The following is a 20,666-nucleotide window of genomic DNA, read 5'->3' as shown; positions in this document are numbered from 1 at the left end:
CTCAGCCCTTCTATGACACTGTCCATTTCTGAAATCTTGTTGTTTATCTTTTGGATTTCTAATTGTTGTTTTTGTATGATTTCTAGTTGTGAATTTATTTGAGCATTTTGTTCCTGTGTTATTTTCTTGAATTCTTCCAATTTTTTTGTCTGTATTTTCCATGAATTTGTCTATATTTTCCTCATTTTCGTCTGCTTTTTGCTTCAACTCTTGGATAATTCTGAGTATTAGAGGTTTGAATTCCCTATCAGGTAGTTCTAGTGCCTTTTCTTCTACTGGAATGTCATTTGGTGTTTTATTTTGGATGCCTACTGGAACTATCCTGTCCTGTTTTTGTATATGTTTTGATATTGTCTGCTGTCTTCAGGGCATTCAGTAGTTATTTTCCTTGTTTATTGGTTGTAGATTTGTTTGTTTTGTCCTGATTTTTTGTTTTATTTGTTTATGTCTGAGCAGGCGGACTGTGCATTCTTTGTTGTTTGCTTGTCTCTGGGCATGATATTTTTCACCTCCTTCTCCAATGGGCAGGGTCAGTCACTAAGGTATGTTACAGCACGGCAGGTCCAGCTGAAAGGGAGTTGCTGGAATGGGTTGTTTGTGGCACATATTAGGGCTGACAAGGTGGGCCGGGAATCAGTGCAGGACAGGTTCCAGTAGGCCATGCTTGTGCTGCTTGGGGGTGTGATGTTCAGTGCGCAGTGCAGGTAGGCAGGAAGGAAGGGGGAGACTGTGATGTGTGGACCTAAGATGGATATGGGAAAGAGGAGAGAGAGGAGAGATGAACAGGAGCCAAAAACATACACAGAAACAAATAAACAAAAAAGAGTGCTAAGAGAACTTGCTGTTGGAGTGGAGAGATGAGAGACAGAAATGGAGAAAAACAAAAAGGAAAGAAAAAGAGAAAAAGGGTAAAAGAAAAAAAAGAACAAATAAAAATTAGAGGAAAAAAGAAAAGAAAAGCCCCCAGGGATCCCACTGGTGCAGCTGGTAGGAATGGGGAAGTTGCTTCCAGGCTGTGAAGTACAGCTTGGCTAGAAGGGGTAGAGGTGTCACACAATGCCAGGTATTCAGGAGACAGGAAGAGAAGGCAAGTGTAGAGAGACGAGAAAGTGGAAGTGAAGAAAGACAAAAAGGGAAAAAGAGAGAGAAGAAAACAAAACAAAGAAACAAAAAAAAGAAAAAGAAAAAAGAAATGCCCCCAGGTATGTCACTGTGCGTCTGCACAGAGTAAGGAAGTACTTCCCAAGCCATGCAGTACTGCTTGGCTAGAAGGGGCTCCCAAGCCAAGAAAAGAAAAAGAAAACAAACAAATCAAAACAGAAGAAATCACAAAAAACAAACAAACAAAAAAGGCCCCAGGGATCCCACCAGCGTGGCGGCACAGGCCAGGAAGCAGTTTCACAGTCAGCAGTGTTTCGCAGCCTTTTAGGAAGAAGCATAGATGCCCACGGAGCTAGGTATTTGGCGGGGGGTGGGGGGGGAGTCATGAGAGGTAAGGAAGAAATCTAAAGAAGCAGGGAAAAGCACAAGCAGCCAACAAATGGCACTCAGGGAGCCAGCCAGTGTGGGCAGGTGGAATCCAAGCAACACTGGGGTGAAGCCAGTGCTTCCCAGCTAAGAGACTGTGGCCACAGGAAGCAGAGGAGGCTGAGTGGGGGTAAAGAATTGTGGGTGGTGGGAAAGCGTATATCGCTGGTTACCAGTTGTTCTGTCTCCTGCTGGGAACTCTGTGAAGCTGCTTTCTTGTACCCCCTGTTCACCAGTCTCTGATAGGAGTCCAAGATGGTGGATCTGTGCTGTGATGGCTGATAGGGGACCTCTCCGTGTATCTCTCCTCACTCTCTGTTCTCAGTCAGTTTCTTATTCCATTCAGTGCTTGGCTGAGTTCTTTATCTCTTTATTTGATGCTTAGGGTTTCAGGATTGATGTGTGTCTCTGTTTGACTTAGTTTTTCAGATTGTTGCTGTGGAGGGACGGCATGGTGCTTCTGTCTATAGCGCCATGTTGCCCAGAAGTCCTGCTTTCAATTCTTTTAGGCGTATACCTAGGAGTCGAGTTGTTTGTTGCTCAGTGAATTATCTGGAAGCGAGGCCAAATAACCCCTTCGCTAGCTTTCTTACTTTAGAAGAACAAGTGGTAATGTTTTTAGGAACCTCAAACTGTTTTTCACAGCAGATGTACCATTTTACAGTCACAATTTCTCCACATCCTTACCAGCACCTCTTCTTTTCTGATTTTTTTTTTTTTTTTGAGTTGTAGTCACCTTAGTGGGGATGAATTGATATCTCATTGTGGTTTGATTTGTATTTTCCTAGTGACAAATGACTTGAGCGTCTTCTCATATGCTTGCTGGCGATTTGTATTTCTTTTTCGGTGAAATGTCTATTCATGTTCTTTGCCCTTTTTGTTTTTTTGATTGGGTTCTTTGTCTTTTTGTTTTAGGAGTTCTTTATATGTTTTGGATATTAAACCTTATCAGATATACAGTCCCTAAAATTGTTTTCCTAATCTGTAGGTTGATAAACTCCTTTGATGAACAAATTTTTTAAACTTCAATGAAGTCCCATTTATCTATGTTGTTTTTTTTGCTCATGTTTTTGTTGTCATATCTAAGAATCCATTGTTAAATAATAAATTTCGGAGCATTACTGCTATGTCTTCTTGTAAGAGCTTTATGGTTTTACTTCTTACATTTAGGTTCTTGATATATTTTGAGTTGATTTTTTTTATTTGGTGTGATCCAGTTGTCCCTGCACTACTTATTAAAGAGACTATTCTTTTCCTCATGGAATGGACTTAGCATCCTCATAAAAAATCAATTGATTATAAATGTGTGGGTTTATTACTAAAATTGCATTTCTATTCCTTTAGTGAATATACCCATCATTTGATCAGTACCCAACTCTTTTGATTACTGTAGCTTTATACTATGCTTTGAGAACTGGAAGTGTGAGTCCTCCTACTTTGTTGCATTTTTAAGAGTGCTTTAGCTATCAGGAGCCCTATATAGTTACACATAAATTTGAGGATTTGATTTCCCATTTCTGCAAAGAAGAATGTTTCAGTTTGTTGGGTATTTCATTGAATTTATATATTGCTTTTGGTAATATTGACATCTTAAAAATAGTAAACCATCCAGTCTATGAAAACAGAATACCCCTACATTTATTTAGTTCATCTTTAATTTCTTTCAGTAAAGATTTATAGTTTTCAGTGTACAAGTCTTTTACATCTTTGGTTAATTTTATTCCAAGGTATTTTATTATTTTAGATGCTATTGCAAATGGACTTGTTTCCTTAATTTTCTTTTCTGAATGTTCATTGGTGATATGTAGAAACCTGATTGATTTTTGTGTTTATCCTGTCACGTTGCTGAATTTGTTTATTGGTTCTATCAGCTTTTGTGTGGATTCTTTGGGGTTTTCTATATATGAGATCATGACTTCAGCAAAAAGGGATAGTTTTACTTCTAATTTCCCAGTTGCATACCTCTTATTTCTTTATTTTGCCTGAATGCTCTGGCTTAGACTTCCAGTATAAAGTTGGACAGCAGTTGTGAGAGTGGGCATCCTCATTTTGTTCCTGATCTTAAAGGGAAAGTTCTCAGTCTTTCTCCATTTAGTTTGAGGTTATCTGTGGACTTTTCCTAAGTGTCCTTTATTACTTGAGGACTATCCCTCATATTCCTAGCTTGTTGACTTTTTTTTATCATGAAATGATGTTGTATTTTCATCAAATGTCTTTTCTCCATCAATTGAGATGATCATGTAGTTCTTTTCTTTTGTTCTGTTAATGTGCTATAAGATATTGATTGATTTTCTAGTGTTGAGCCAACCTTGCATTCCTAAGATAAAATCTACTTGATCATGGTGTATAATCCTTTTAATATGCTTTTGGATTAGGTTTACTAGTATTTTGTTTAAGATGTTTTCATCTATACTCATAAGGAATTTTGGTGTGTAGTTTTTTTTTCTTGTGGTGTCCTTGTCTGCCTTGTCAAAGTAATACTAGCCTCATACAATGTGTTAGAAATTGTTCCCTCTTTTTCTGTTTTTCAAATAGGTTTAAGACGTAGTGGAGTTAATTCTTATAAATATTTGGTATATTCCTCAGTCAAACCATCTGGTCCAGGGATTTTGTTTTTAGGGAGATTTTGATTACTGATTTAATCTCATTGCTTGTTATGGATTAGTTGCAGTCTTCCATTTCTTGTTGAGTCAGTATAGAAAGTTTAGATATTTCTAAGAATTTGTGCATTACATCTAGGTTATCTAATTTGTTGGTGTACATTTGAGGAGCAGGCTATTTTTCCTTATGTAATTAACCACAAAGACAGGATAGGACATTTGGTCTATATCAAAGACGTTAGAACTGTCTGCCAGTTAACAGTAGGGACAGGGAAACCATGGGAATGTGTCAGAGTACCATACAATGATTTCAGAGCACCCGATCTTCTTCCATTCATGATGTTCCTTCTTGGATATTGAGGTTTTAACACTTACTGTGTGTCAGCTGAGTCTCTGGTCATGGAATAATCTTCTTCAATTATTTGGCTTTTGATGCCTGCATTGGATCCGGCATGACAAATGCCCAGATGGCAAAGGACTGTACACTACCTTTAAGAAACTCACATTTTAGTAGGAATGAAGAATAAATAATGATAAGATTCTGATTCAAGGTGATTTTTTTACTTCAATGAAAGCAAGACTATGATAAATATGATGCTGAGGAAATCAATCAAGGGCAGGATTCTACTGCCAAAGGGGGTCACATTTAATGAGAAAATTACGTTTGACCTAGTTATTGAAGAAAGTATAAGGGAAGTGCATCTTAGCCAAAGAAAAATCATGAAATAAATCTTGAAACTGCATAGTGTGTTGGAAATTGATGAAGAGTGAGTATGGTGAGAGCTGAGGGTGTAGGGTATGAAGACTGGAGGGAAGGTCACGGAAGTCAGACTGGAAACATAATATGAAAAGCCAGTCAACCAATTTGACCTTAACCTGGAACACAGCCTTGGGGAGCCATTTAAAGTTGTAAAGTGTGGAAGAGGTATGTTTAGACAAGTGCTTTTGAAAGTACATGAGGGAAACATAATGTTTGACTAAATTCATGCCAGAGGTACAGAGGGGAACAAGATATATGAGCCCCCTGTTAGACTTTCTCCCTTTAATATTCTCGGACAAGCAATGTAGGTGGTTTATAGAAAAAGATTGAAGGAAACTTGAAACGTCAAAACAACAGCTACAATCTATGATACTTAAAAAAGTACTTAGTATAGAGCTCAAAATAAATATTTCTTGAATGAAGGTTTTTGCTAAGATAAGGCAGCTGGATAGCAAGTTTGTTCATACCTCTGTCCATCTATCTAAGCAACCATCTTCCATCCATCCTGCTTTTCCTCCATCCATGTATGTAATTATTCATCAAGTATTTACTGCATATTCTCTCTGTACCAGATTAAAAGCATAGTGTCCAAGGAGTATCTAACCTCTGTGTTTGTTATTTTCAGGAAGACGAAATTGTGTGGGAGAAAGCTTGGCCCGCATGGAGCTGTTTTTATTCCTGACCGCCATTTTACAGAAATTTACCTTGAAGTCTCTGGTTGACCCAAAACACATTGACACTACCCCAGTGGCCAATGGGCTTACCTCTGTGCCGCCCTCATATCAGCTCTGCTTCATTCCTGCCTAAAGAAGCCAGACTATCTGACTGCTCTTGTCCTGTACTTGCAAATCCCCTCCAATGGGCCATCATTAACTTCTTCCTGGTAGTTTTCCTGAACTCTCCTCTCCATATCCCCTATTCCTTCAAGATCCACTTAAAATCCACTCTATTATGGGGAGCTTTTGTGTTTCATGACAGAAATTTATCTCTTATTCTCCATATTCTGCAAAATTATATTGGTCACCATGCCTTAATACCTCCCTAACTGAATTATTACTGTGTTATCACTCTGAAACAGAGCAAAGAATTATTTTTTTTCCTGTTGCTGATAAGTTGTTTCTGACTCATGGTGACCTAAGGTGTGTCAGAGTAGAATTGTGCTCCACAGAGTTTTCAATGGTTGATTTTTGGAAGTAGATCACCAGGCCTTTCTTCTGAGGCTTCTCTGGGTGGATTAGAACTGCCAACATTTTCGTTAGTATGTGAGTACTTAACTGCATCACCAGGGACTCCTCATGTGTAAAAAGGGCACTAATAACTCACGATCAGATGTGGTGGTAGAGATATGGAAAATATCACCACTGTATATTCCTAATATAATACTTACAGAAAGCAAGGTTCTGAATGAACGTGTATATGGATACCTTACAAAATTTGTGTGAAACTAATGAGTTTGAGATTGGGTGGTTACTCTTAACTGCTTTGGAGGAAATGGAGAAATAAAAGGATCTTCTGTAGGCTTCAAATTCCCAGAAGTTGTGCCCCATAAATGACTTAAATTTTCTACATCTTCCCTGAAAAAACACCTTTTCTTCTATAGTTAAAAGACTGAGCTTTCAGAAAACAAAACCCAGAGTCTCAACTTGTGAGTTGCTGAATTATAATGCAAATTGATTTCCCACCCTTGCAGGGTGTCTTCTGTTAAAGTGAGGACATTGATTGGAAAGGAATGGGATCTTCAAAATTGAAATGGATTCATATGGGCAGACATATGAAGCTGGGGACATTGAAGGCACTTACAACCCTGTCTGAGGTTTAATAAATTAACCCTGCTTTTCCAAGAGAACCTGTAATGGCAACCCCACAGGTAGTTTGCTTGCAAGACACTGCTGATTCTTCTCAGAACCCACCCAGCCACTCATCTTGTCTTCTGGATTATAACTCGATTCAAATACTATCAGGCCCAAAAAGATAAGGTACAATGTATAACACATAAGTTTTCTACACTTCAAAAAACTACATGATTATTCCAATTTATACAAACAGAAATCTGTAGAATATGTGTGAGAATGGATATTAAGTATGTGGGATAATAGTGGAAGGAACATAAAGTTGAATCACTGTGAATTTAGTAATATGGGTCCACTAAGCAGAGATTCTAAATTCAATTTCATAGTTCAAGGGATTAGACCTGCCCATCTGTCCCAAAAGAGCTCAGAGGACACATTTTTCATACTTTGAGAAAAAATAGGACAGAACAGTCCAAGTATCCTTAAAGAGCTCTGTGGTTGCTCTTCTCTGTAGGTCAGAATTTACAGTGGGAATTGCTGCCACTTAACTTGGAATCCTTAAGTGCTGCAATGGGGATAATTGAATCCCAGTTGGCAGAGCCCAAGGGGTTGCACTTAATCACCAAGGACAAGGTGTGTATGGTTACCACAATGGACAGAGGAGTCAAAACATTAATGGGAATAGTCTGACTAGCAGAGACCTATGGTTGATTATAGTCTCCATAAAAGAGAAATAGATAGGCAGTGTACTAAATACTTAATTTTTATAAGTGGAAGAGCTCTAGGTTGAGTGAACAGAAGTCTGTTTTGAATCACTAAAAGAGAGAGTCATGACCCTTCAATCAATATTTAGACTTGAGCCAGTTTTTACACTCAGAATCCCTTGAAAGAATGGAAGTCCTTGTCCTTTGAGGTAGGACTGCACTATACTTCCAATAAGTTATACTGTTAATATTTCTCACAGCTTTTTCCAAAATATCTACAGCCTTTTAACAGAGTGATTGTGTGTCAAAGTCAGAATTTTTAGAGAAACAGACCCAGTATAATAGTTAGATGATCAATAAATAGATAGATATAAATATACATACATAGATAGCCTGAGATTGATTGATATTTGAAGAATAAACTCAGGTGATTGTGGGGCTGGCAAGTCCAAAATATGTAGGCCACACTGGAAAATATGGCAGTCTTGTGTCTCAAAATTGGTAGGTCAGCTGATGGAGAAGCCAGTGACATTCTGGTAAGTTGTCTGTTTATCTTCTGGAGCAGAATACGCCCTTGAAAAACTTTCATTTTTGATTTTTAAGGTCTTCAACTGATTTGATGAGACCCACTAAGATTATGGGGCCTCACTGTTATACTTAAGGTCAACTGATTTAATCACATGTAAATAGTTTATTACATCTAGACTAGTGTTTGACCAAACAATTGGACACTATTGTGTAGACAAGTTGAAGCATAAACCATCACATTGTGCATTTGGGAAAAGAAAATAGTAAGACTTTGGGGAATTACTCCACATTTGGTTATGTACTGACAATAATTACAGAGAACCCAAAAACTGCGGTGGTTCTCCAGTCAGAGTAGGGGCTTATGGAGGTCAGGTAATCAGGGAATACAGAACAGATAGTAGAAGAAAGTTGTTATGAATATAGTTATAAATATCAGAGACAGCACAAATTCTTCTTTGCTGAACTAAAATAAAATCTAATGCAATTTGGTTGTCCAATACAACCTTTGCTAAGGACTCTAAAGTTTCTTTTTGTGTAATTATTTCATTAACATTATCAGCAGTTTGGACCATAGGGCAGAGAGATTACAAATGGACATTTCTAATCACACAATTACAAACCATGGTATAGCAGCACTTAAGAAAGACTATCCCTATCCTGAGTAGTCAGCTATGTGATTGCTTGTAAGGACAAGATCTCTCTTCTGTCTGGATATTAATTCTGAATCACTGTTCCATAGTAAGCTGTCACTGTATGAATGGGTACTCATGGGAACTCCTAATATTCCTAGAGTACATTGGCCTAACACACTTGAGCCAGCTAAACCCATCAAAGCCCAAGTATTAGATGAATTATTGGACTTTTTTGCTGCTGTCTTAGCCATCCAGTGTGGCTATAACAGAAATACCACAAGTGGATGGCTTTAACAAACAGAAGTTTATTGTCTCACAGTCTAGTAGGCTAGAAGTCCAAATTCAGGGCATCAGTTCCAGGGGAAGACTTTCTCTGTCAGCTCTGAAGAAAGGTCCTTGTCATCAACCTTCCCCTGAACTAGGAGCTTCTCCGTGCAAGAACCCCAGGTCCAAAGGAAGCACTCTTCTCCCGGGCTGCTTTCTTGGTGATATGAGGTCCTCCTGTCTCTCTATTCACTTTTCTCTTTTATATCCCAAAAGAAATTGGCTCAAGACACAATCCAATCTTATAGAGTCTTGCCTCATTAACATAACTGCCACCTATCCCCACTCATTAACATTATAGAGGAAGGATTTTTACAACACATAGGAAAATCACATCCAATGACAAAATGGTGGACAATCACACAATACTGGGCATCATGGCCTAGCCAAATTGATATACATATTTGTGGGGGACACTATTCAATTGATCACTGTTCATAAGTTGATCCTCTACATAAAAAGACATATCCAGATGTGGTAGATAACATGCTTTTTCTAGTATGGATGTCAGGAAATGGAATGGACTGATTGGCTCTTTTAAGCTAGGTTATAATTAATGAGTCATTACAGACAGGCAATTTTCCAAAATTTGGGTGTTTCTGGAGGCAAGCAGAAACAGGAAGATCTGGATTAAATTCAATACAGTGGTTGATAATACTGAGCACTATTAACCAAAACTTCACATCTTGTGACCAGAGTAGAATATTCTATCCACGTATGAGAAAGACTGAAACAGGGAGTTGATGGATAAGTAGATAATTCTGGCGACTACCCTAAGACATTTGGGGTAGGCTGTGGCTACAGGGTTCAGCCGTAGGCTACAGTAACCCACAGGTCTACTTTGTCCCCTGTGTTTCTGAGTAAGAACACTTACTGCATTACCAGAAACTTCAAGTACAACAGTGTGAAGTCTAAATGATAGTTAGGAAATCTTACAGCAGATTTTTTTTTTGAATTTTACTTCAGACGAAGTTTTACAGAACAAACTAGTTTTTTATTAAACAACTAATACACACACATATTGCTTTGTGACATTGGTTACCAACTCACGACATGCCACCATTCTCCCCTTCTTGACACTGGGTTCCCCATTACCAGCTTTCCTGTCCCCTCCTGCCTTCTTGTCCTTGCCCCTGGGTTGGTGTGCCCATTTAGTCTCGTTTTGTTTTATGGACCTGTTTAATCTCTGGCTAAAGGGCGAACCTCAGGAATGACTGCATGACTGAACCATAAGGGTGTTCAGGGGCTATACTCTCGGGGTTTCTCCAGTCTCTGTCAGACCAGTAAATCTGGTCTTTTTTTTTTTTTTGGTGAGTTAGAATTTTGTTCTACATTTTTTCTCCAGCTCTGTCTGGGACCCTCTATTGTGATCCCTGTCAAAGGAGTTGGTGGTGGTAGCTAGGCACCATCTAGTTGTGCTGGACTTAGTCTTGTGAAGGCTGTGGTAGTTGTGGTCCATTAGTCCTTGGAACTAATCTTTCCCTTGTGTCTTTGGTTTTCTGCATTCTCCCTTGCTCCAGACAGGGTGAGACCAGTGGAGTATCTTAGATGGCTGCTCACAAGCCTTTAAGAACCTAGAGGTTAAAGTAGGTGTTTTAATCAAAGCTTCTTTTTAGTTATCACCTCTTGACCTTTGGGGATAAGATAGAATGGATCAGGTTTAGAGGCTTTTAAATATTTACATAAGTTTGTATCATTACAGAATAATTAGGAATCTAAGCTTTACAATAGCTACAAAGACCTAGAAATCCCCTTTATTATTTTCTAGTCTTAGGCAAGGGAAAAGCGGCATTGCCTCTTTTCTTTTGGGATCAATAGAAATGCCTTCTGTAGAGAGAAAATGACCTAGGTATATGCCAGAAGCCTGAGCTAATTCCAGTTTTTCCTTTGAAGCTTTATGTCCACTGAGGCCTAAATGTTTTAACAGTTCAATGCTATCTTAACAGAGTAGATTTATTTAGAAATTGCAAAGGCTGCAAATCTGCATGTAAAATTGGAGAAAAATAACTGGAAGCCTCTATAACCCTGGGGCATGGCGTTCCAAGTTAGTTGTTGACTTTCCCAGAGAAAAGTAAACAGATATCTACTTTTGGGGTCAACAGGAGTGTTCATAAATGCCCTAAACACAAACCCATTACCCTTGAGTCAATTCCAACTCACAGTGAACTTATTGGACAGCGAAGAACTGCCCAATAGGGTTTCTAGGGATTGGCTGGTGGATTTGAACTGTTGACCTTTTGGTTAGCAGTTGTAGCTCTTAATCACTGCACCACCAGGGCTCAAAGGTCTGTAACAGTAAAGCACATTGCTTTGGAGGGAACACTGAAAGTAAGAAGGTATGGATTGGGAACAACTGGGTAATTAGGAATAACAAAATGGTTTATTGCACATAGGTCTAGAACAAATCTCCAACGTCTTCTATGAGGTTTCTTAACAGGAAAAGACAGGGGTGTTCCAATGGCTACTGTAGGTACAAGTAATTCTTTAGAAAGAAATTCTTGAATAATAGGAGTTATCCTTTCTTTTGCTTTCCTTTTAAGCGGGTATTGTGGGATCTTAGGTAAAGGATTAGATGTGTCCACTTGGATTTTAATAGGTTCAGCAGACAAAACTTTACTAACATCTGTACAATTTATGGCCCACAAAGTTTCCAGGACTTGAGAAATAACTTCAAGGGGGAGAGGATCTATTGGAACAGAATTTTTGAAGAAACATTGCAAGGGCTTCCATATGGCAAATAATGTCTTCCTTTTGAATGTTGTCTATTCCTGGGTTTTGATTATCCGGCAAGATTAATAATATTTCCCCCTTTTCATTAAATTGTAGATGGCAATTCCATTTAGGTAAAACATCTCTTCTTAGTAAATTAACAAGTGTTTCAGGGCTCAGTAGGACATGGATGAAAGTTGTCCATAGAGCTAAGAGAGATTGGTGCGTGTTGAGAATGAAAGAGTGTTGTTCTTATTTCTAACTTCCACTGTAACTGAAATCTTTTTACTCTGGGGCAGGGGCTTTTTTAGGCAAGTGAGATTTATCACAGATAAGGCAGTCCCCAAATAAAATAAAAATTTACAAGGTTCTCCATTAATATACATAGTTGCTTCCCTTTGAGAGTTTAGTGCTACCATAGAAAAAGTCTCTGTTTTGTGCTGGGAGCCCTTTCCTTCTGCATCAGGGGAATGAAATGTGGCGAGGTGGAAACCTTCTGTTTATTCTTTAACTTGAAGCATTTGCTTTTCTAATGACCAGGGTTTTTATAATAGTTTCAGAAACTAGTTTTAGATCTATTGGAGGGTTTAAAACCATTTTTCTGAGTAGGTTTGTGTAGCTGTGTAACTGGACGGCCATCAACTGATTTAATTTGTTAGTCTGAGCTGTTCACTTTGTTCCTAAAGTCTAAATAAGCTCATGAGCTAAAGTAGTTAATTCCTCAATGGAAGCTGCTTTCCAATCTAAACATCGCTTCTTCACTAATTCTGAAATTTCAGGTCTGAGGCCAGAGGTAAATACTGCATTAAAATTTTCTTTCATTCCCTTATCTGATGGGTTCAACCCAGGATGTTCTGAGAACTTCTGAGATAATCTGTTTGGATAACTACAAACACTTTCACTTCTGTGTTGTATACAAGAATGGACTTTTGTCCTGTTGATTTTGGGGGAGAAAGGCCTTAAGGATTGCGTTTATGCAGCTCCTTGGCTTAGTCTTTAGCTTCTTTGAGAAGGACATTGGCCTATAACTAAAGCTAAATCATTTTGAGCTTTTTTTCCATTCAGCACATTCTAACAATACTTTTGCTTCCCTAGCACCAACTAACATATGAATTAATTTATATAGATCAGCCAGTCTGGCTGGTAAGCATTAATAAGGACCTGAATTCTTTAGTAAATTTGTGGGGATCTTCACGTCATGAATAAGATCCTGTTTTTGAATCATTAGTACATTCTCTCTAAAAGAAAGGAAGTTCAGGTAGAGAATTTTTAGACAGATAAATAGGCAGAGGAGGATATAGAGAAGAGGTTGCTGGCAGAAGGAGCTGCAACGAGGGGTGTAAATACAGCAGACCTCTGGCTTTTTAATTCTATTTTTTTGAGTTAATTCAGAAACCAAATTCTGCAATTCTTTATTCTGTTCAGTTAGTTTAGATACAGAATTCTGCAGAGAACATACTGTACTCTGTTGGTGGGGTTTCATGGCTTCCAATTGCTAGTCAGAAAAAATATCTCATTACAATTTTTTTTTTTATCTGGGAGGTCCTCTTTTCTAATTTACTGCACAGATGATTCAATTAAGCAAGTTCAAAAATTCTATAATTTGGCCATTCATTCAAACTGCACTTAGGAAAATCATGCCAAGTAAACAAAAGTAAGCAAGAGGAAGAACCATAATGCTTATTTATATAATGAGCAGGAATTTTCTAAGGAAACTCCATCTTGCTCTTGGAATTGGCATACTCCATATTTCCAGAGGCAGTGTAAATCAGCTTTGGAAGCTTTTCAAACAAAAGGCCAGAGCTCTCAGCTTCTAAGAACCAGCTAATTTCTTTAACGAAAGAGTGCCACAGAGTTTGGAAATGCGTCTTCTTAAGGTTCCGAGGTCTTTAAGCAATGACACTGAGGTACCTGAAACCAAGGAACTTATGTTCTGTTCAAAAGATAGAGAAGAGAAAAATAAATCCTTCAATAAATGTGAGGAGGCCTCTACGAAAAACGAGCAGGGCTGAAACCCAAGAGGTGTTCACCTGCCTCAGCTCCAGAGATGCCGTGAAAAGCAGACAGGTTCAAGAGGTCTTGCTCAGATTTTCTCACTGCCCAGGATGATGCAGAGGTAAAATCCTGTGAGTCGCTTCATGGTGTCGCTGCTAAATGTCTTAGTGAAGTCACTGGACCAAGACTCCAATTTAATATTAAAAACAATTACAATTTATTGAAGGAATGAACCATGGGAGAACGTACCTTTGGCTGTCATGGTATGTTCTGCCTTACAGGTAAAACAAAGAGATATTTAAGAAGTAGAGTGAGTACAGATAACAGTTTCACATCAAGGCAAATGACAAGAAAGGAGGTGAGATTTACAAGGATGGCAATTAACTGTAAAACTTTCTTTACATCAGTTTCTAGTCTAACACAAATCTCTGATTCCTGATACAATTTCACTAAGCTAATATTTCTAAAGTGAAAAGTATAAAAAATTTTGACAGGAAAGCGTAGTGAAATGAAAGTTTAGTGATATATTTGAAACTAAAAAACCAAAAAAGACGAAACTCGTTGCTTTCGAGTCAATTCCGACTAATAGCGAATTGGAATCTTTGAATACAGAACTGACCATTAGTTAAGAAAGTGTAAATAAACTCTGCTTCTTTAGCTGAGGCAGGGCCCTGGTGGTGCAGTGGTTAAGAGAATGGCTGCGAATTAAAGGTTGGCAGTTTGAATCCACCAGCCTCTCCCTGTAAACTCTACGGTGCAGTTCTACTCTGTCCGATAGGCTCACTATGAACCTGAATCGACTCCATGGCAACAGGTTTGGTTTGTTTTTTTTTTTTTTTTTTTTTTTTATCTAACCTAGAGAAACAGAAATAATACCTAGGTGCTTGCTGAGTAACTTCTTTAAGGTAGTTAAAACAACTGTTTATCTATGGTTTCTAATTTAGTTTAACAACTCAATGAAGCTTTTTTAAAGACCAGTTGCGGGAACATGCTTAACATACCAAACATAACTGAGCTTTGTTTTCCAAATAGTAAACTTTAACAGAAGTCATATGCTAAGAGAGTAGAAGTAACACCTTCGGTTTAATTTGATTATAAAGCACCTAATTTTATTTCTGAAATTCCCCCTAATTAGACCTACTGGCACTTCAAAATTTAAAAGTTCCTCACACAATATATATACACACCAAAATAAGTTTTCACTGGGTAATTTTTTTTTTTTCAGAAGTGGATCGTTTATATATATGATGTTCGTCTGTTTTAGTCTGAAAGCTCAGTTAAAACCTCTCCACCATGGGTAACCTTGCTGATATTTGAAATACCAGTGGCATAGCTTCCAGCATCACAGCAACATGCAAACCACCACAGTTGGACAAACTGATGGATAATTGAGAACCTTATGGATAACATTAAAACATTGTCTGATATAGTGCTGGAAGCTGACCCCTTAAGTTGGAAGGCACTCAAAATATAACTGGGGAAGACCTGCCTTCTGAAAGTAGAGTCGGTCTTAATGACTGGCTGGAGTAAAGCTTTTGGGACCTTCATGTATTGATGTGGCAAGACTCAAAATGACAAGAAACAGCTGCAAACATACATTAGTAATAAGAACTTGGAATGTATGAAGTATGAATCAAGGAAAATTGAAAGTCATCAAAAATAAAATGGAAAGCTTAAGGCATGAGTGAGCTAAAATGAACTGGTATTGGCCATTTTGAATTGGATAATCATACTGTCTACTATGCTGGGAATGACAAATTGAAGAGAAAAGATCTCCCATTCATCGTGAAAAAGAACATTTTAAGATCTATCCTGAAATGCAATGCTGTCAGTGATAGGATAATATCCATATGTCTACAAGGAAGACCAGTTAATATGACTATTTTTTAAATTTATGCACCAGCCACTAATGCCAAAGATGACTAAATTAAAAATTTCTTAAATGTTGCTGTAAAAAATTATCATAATATGCTTACAAAAATACCTTACTTGGAGAGGGTGAGGTTGTCAAACAAATGTATATACGTGGGCCTTGACGCATGGAATTCAAGGGAATCAAATCAACTACATCTGTGGAAAGAGACTACCAAGAAGCTCAATATCATCAGTCAGAACAAGGGCTGGAGCCATCTGTGGAACAAACCATCAATTGCTCAGATGGAAGTTCAAGGAGAAGCTGAAGAAAATTAAAACAAGTCCATGAAGCCAAAGTATAACCTTGACCATGTCTCACCTAAATTTAGAGATCATTTCAAGAATAGATTTGACACATTGAACACTAATCACTGAAGACCAGATGAGTTGTGGGATGACATCAAGGACATCATACATGTAGAAAGGAAAAGATCATTAATAAGACAGGAAAGAAAGAAAAGACTAAGATGAATGTCAGAAGAGACTCTGAAACTTGCTCTTGAACGTAGAGTTGCTAAAGTGAATGGAAGAAATGATGAAATAAAAGAGTTGAACAGAAGATTTTGAAGGGTGGTTCCAGAAGACTATGTAAATTATTATGATGAAATGTGCAAAACCTTGGGATAGAAAACCAAACAGGGAGAAAACACTCAGCATATTTCTCAAGCTGAAAGAACTGAAGAAAAAAGTCAAGCCTCGAGTTGCAATATTGAAGGATTTTATGGGCAAAAAATTGAACAATGCAGAAAGCATCAAAAGGAGATGCAAGGAATACACAGAGTCACTGCACCAAAAAGAATTGGTTGACATTCATCCATTTCAGGAGGTAGCATAAGATCAAGAACTGCTGGTACTGAAGGAAGAAGTCCAAACTTCACTGAAGACATTGGCGAAAAACAAGTCTCCACGAATTGACAAAATTCCAGTTGAGATGTTTCATCAAAGAAATGCAACACTGAAAGTGCTCACTATCTATGTCGAGAATTTGGAAGGGAGTTATCTGGAAAAACCGACAGGAAGAGATCAATATATGTGCCCATTCCAAAGAAAGCTGATCCAACAGAATGTGGAAATGATCCAACAATATCATTGATATCACAGGTAAACAACTTTCTGGTATTCTCTGCTCTTAGCCAAGATCCATCTGACATCTACAATGATATCCCTTTTTCCATGTCCTTTTCTGAATCCAGCTTAAATTTCTGGTGGTACCCTGTCAGTGCACTGTTGCAACTCCTTTTGGATGATCTTCAACAAAATTTTACTTGTGTGTGGTATTAATAATATTGTTCCATAATTTCTGCATTCTTGTGGATCACTTTTCTTTGGAATGGGTACAAATATGGATCTCTTCCAGTTAGTTGGCCAGATAGCTGTCTTCCAAATTTCTTGGCATAGATAAGTGAGTGCTTCCAGCACTGCATCCATTTGTTGAAACATCTCAATTGGTATTCCGTCAATTCCTGGAGACTGGTTTTTAGCTAATGCCTTCAGTGCAGCTTGGACTTCTTCCTTTAGTACCGTCAGTTCTTGATCCTATGCTATCTCCTGAAATGGGAAAACGTCAACCAGTTCTTTTTGGTGCAGTACTCCGTGTATTCCTTCCATGTCCTTTTGATGCTTCCTGCATTGTTCAATTTTTCACCCATAAAATCCGTCAGTATTGCAACTCAAGGCTTGAGTTTTTTTCCGGTTCTTTCAGCTTGAGAAATACTGAATGCATTCCTCCTGTTTGGTTTTCTAACTCCAGGTCTTTGCAAATGTCATTGTAATACTTTCCTTTGTCTTCTCGAGACACCCTTTGAAATCTTCTGTTCACCTCTTTTACTCCCTTATTTCTTCCTTTCGCTTTAGCTACTCTACGTTCAAGAGCAACTTTCAGAGTCTCTTCTGACAACCGTTTTGGTCTTTTCTTTCTTTCCTGTCTTTTTAATGACCTTTTGCTTTCTTCATGTATGATGTTTTTGATGTCATTCCACAATTCGTCTTGTCTTCTGTCATTAGTGTTCAATGTGTGAAGTCTGTTCTTGTGATGGTCTCTAAATTTAGGCGGGATAGACTCAAGGTCCTATTTTGGCTCTCAGGGACTTGTTCTAATTTTCTTCAGCTTCAGCTTGAGCTCGTTTATGAGCAATTGATGATCTGTTCCACAGTCGGCCCCTGGCTTTGTTCTCACTAATGATATTGAGGTTTTCTTCCATTGTATCTTTCCATAGATGTAGCTGATTTGATTCCTGTGTATTCCATCCAGCGAGGTCAACGTATATAGTTACTGTTTATGTTGTTGAAAAAAGGTAATTGCAATGAAGTCGCTGGTCTTGCAAAATTCTATCATATGATCTCCGGCATCGTTTCTATCACCAAGGCCATATTTTCCAACTACCTATTCTTCTTTGTTTCCAACTTTGCATTCTAATCGCCAGTAATTATCAATGCGTCTTGACTGCAGGTTTGATCCATTTCAGACTGCAAAATTTGGTAAAATCTTCAATTTATTCATCTTTGGTCTTGGTGGTTCATGTGTAAATTTGAATAATAATTGTATTTACTAGTCTTCCTTGTTGGCATATGGGTATTATCCTATCATTGACAGGATTGTACTTCAGGATAGATGATGAACTTGACACCCTTCCTTTTCAATTTGTCATTCCCAGCATAGTAGACTATATGGTTATCTGTTTCAAAACAGCCAATACCAGTTCATTTCAGCTCACTAAATAGGATGTCAATCTTCAAGCGTTCCATTTCATTTTTGACAGTTTCCATTTTTCCTGGATTCATACTTCATACATTCCACATTTCAATTATTAATGGATATTTGCAACTGTTTCTTCTTATTTTGAGTCACGCCATCAGCAAATGAAGGTCTCAAAAGCTTGACTCCATTCACATCATTAAGGTGACTCAACTTTGAGAAGGCAGCTCTTCACCAGTCGTGAGTGCCTTCCAACCTGGGGGGCTCATCTTCCCACACTATATCAGACATTGTTTGCTGCTATTCATAAGGTTTCCACTGGTCAATTTTTTAAAAGTACAATGCCAGGTCCTTCTTCCTAGTCTGTCTTAGTCTGTATATATATATGTTTATATACATACAGGTAGCTGTCACACATTTTACTGTATATGTATGTTTGTGTGTGTATATATAATACATATATGTGTGTATGTGTATATGTATACATACATACATATACATTGTTGTTGTTAGGTGCTGTCAAGTCAGTTCTGACTCACAGTGACCCTATGCACAACAGAACGAAATATGGCCTGGTCCAGGACCATCCTCACAATTGTTGTTATGCTTGAGCCCATTGTTGCAGCCACTGTGTCAATCCATCTCCTTGAGAGTCTTTCTCTTTTTCGCTGACCCTGTACTTTACCAAGCATGATGTCCTTCTTCAGGGGCTAATCCCTCCTGATAACATATCCAAAGTATGTGAGACATAGTCTCGTCATCTTTGCTTCTAAGGGACATTCAGGCTGTTACTTCTTCCAAGACAGATTTGTTCATTCTTTTGGCAGTCCACGGTATATTCAATATTCTTTGCCAACATCGCAATTCAAAGACATCGATTATATATACTGTAGTCCCCGATTTAAGATAGGGTTCTGTTCCAATGACTCCGTCATAAATTTGTTCTGATGTAAACTGAATACACCATTTTTAAAAAGTTTTTATTATTATTCTCTTTTATTATCAGTATCTTTATAAATCTGGCAATGTTTTGGACATTAAATCATAAAATTGAACATCTGCGAATAGACATCTGAGAATGATATCATCAAATTATGCACTGCAACTTATTACTAATGATAAGTTGTATCAAAAAAAAAAAACTCCAAAAAAAAGAATATGGACTGTCATTAGTGCATTTTGTCATAAGTAGAATTTGTCAAAAGCTGGCCACTACCTGTGTATATACACATACATACATATATATATGTATATATACACACACAAATAATTATGTGTATGTATCTATATATAAATAAATATGTGTGTATATATACATACATATATGTATTTATACATGTATACACTTATGTGTTTATTTTCTTCCCTCTTTTATTCCATTTTCATATAACATAAGTTGTATTAATAATACCTAACTTTACATGTTAGTATTTAAATAACAAGATATCAAGAAGAAGAGGGTAAAACATCCAAGGAATCCGTATCCTCTTCTAGTGAAACAATTGGAGCCCTGGTGGAGCAGTGGTTCAGAGGTACGACTGCTGACGAAATTGTCGGCAGTTTGAATCCACTAACCGAAACTTGGAAACCCTATAGGGCAGTTCTCCTCTGTCCTATAGGTTTTCTGTGAGTTGGAATTGACTCGACAGCAAAGGGGTTGGTTGTTTTCTTTTTAGTTTGTAGTGAAATGGTTGGTAGTGTAGTGGTTAAGAGCTATGGCTGCTAACCAAAAGGTTGGCAGTTCAACTCTACCAGGCACTCCTTGGAAACTCTATGGAGTAGTTCTATTCTGTCCTACAGGGTCAGATATCAGGACTGTGATATACAGCTTGCTGGCTTTGTCTTTAGCTTCTTTGAGAAGAATATTGGCTGTTTTGCCTGTACCTAAAGATAAATAATTTTTCTTTTTTTTCCACTCATCACATTCTAACAGTAAGTCAGAATTGACTCCACGGCAATGGAGGGCCAACTAATGTATGGATTAATTGATATAAATCACCCAATCTGGGCTGGTAAGCATTAATAATGGTCCTGAATTCTTTAGTAAATCTATGAGGATCCTCACATCATCAGTAAGATCCTCTGTCTTTAAATCTTCAGTACATTCTCTCAAAAAGAAAGGAAGTTCAGGTAGGGAATTATTAGAAAGACAAGGAGGCGGAGGACCATATAGAGAAGAGGTTGCCAGCAGAGGGAGCTACAGCAAGGAGTGTAAATACAGCAAAGCTCTGGCTTTCTAGTTATTTTTCTTAGTTAATTCAGAAACTGAATTCTGTAATTCTTATTCTGTTCAGTCAATTTAGACACAGAATTCTGCAAAAAAATTAATATACTCTGTTGGTCCTTCATGGCTTCAAATTGCTAGTCAGAAAAATGTCCCATTGCAATTTTTTTTATCTGGGAGTTCCTCTGTTCTAATTCACTCTGCAGATGATTCAATCAAGCAAGTTCAAAAGTTCCATAAATTGGCCATTCATTCAAACTGCCT

At 37.8% G+C, this 20,666-nt stretch overlaps 1 protein-coding gene across 3 annotated transcripts in view; it reads left to right on the top strand.

Moving 5' to 3' along the window:
- Positions 1 to 5,857, top strand: part of LOC101350258 (cytochrome P450 2C19-like) — a 29,163-nt gene extending 23,306 nt beyond the window's left edge. For all 3 annotated transcript variants that reach the window (XM_023740190.1, XM_004370131.2, XM_023740185.1), the window contains one exon: positions 5,513 to 5,857. In XM_023740190.1, the coding sequence (XP_023595958.1) occupies positions 5,513 to 5,694 (182 nt within the window). In that variant the 3' untranslated portion in view covers positions 5,695 to 5,857. The remainder of the gene's footprint in view (positions 1 to 5,512) is intronic.
- Positions 5,858 to 20,666: the final 14,809 nt, after the last annotated feature.

This window comes from Trichechus manatus, unplaced genomic scaffold, assembly GCF_000243295.1.
Source record: "Trichechus manatus latirostris isolate Lorelei unplaced genomic scaffold, TriManLat1.0 scaffold00007, whole genome shotgun sequence".
Taxonomy (NCBI): domain Eukaryota; kingdom Metazoa; phylum Chordata; class Mammalia; order Sirenia; family Trichechidae; genus Trichechus; species Trichechus manatus.
This window is presented reverse-complemented; position numbering and strand designations above follow the sequence as displayed.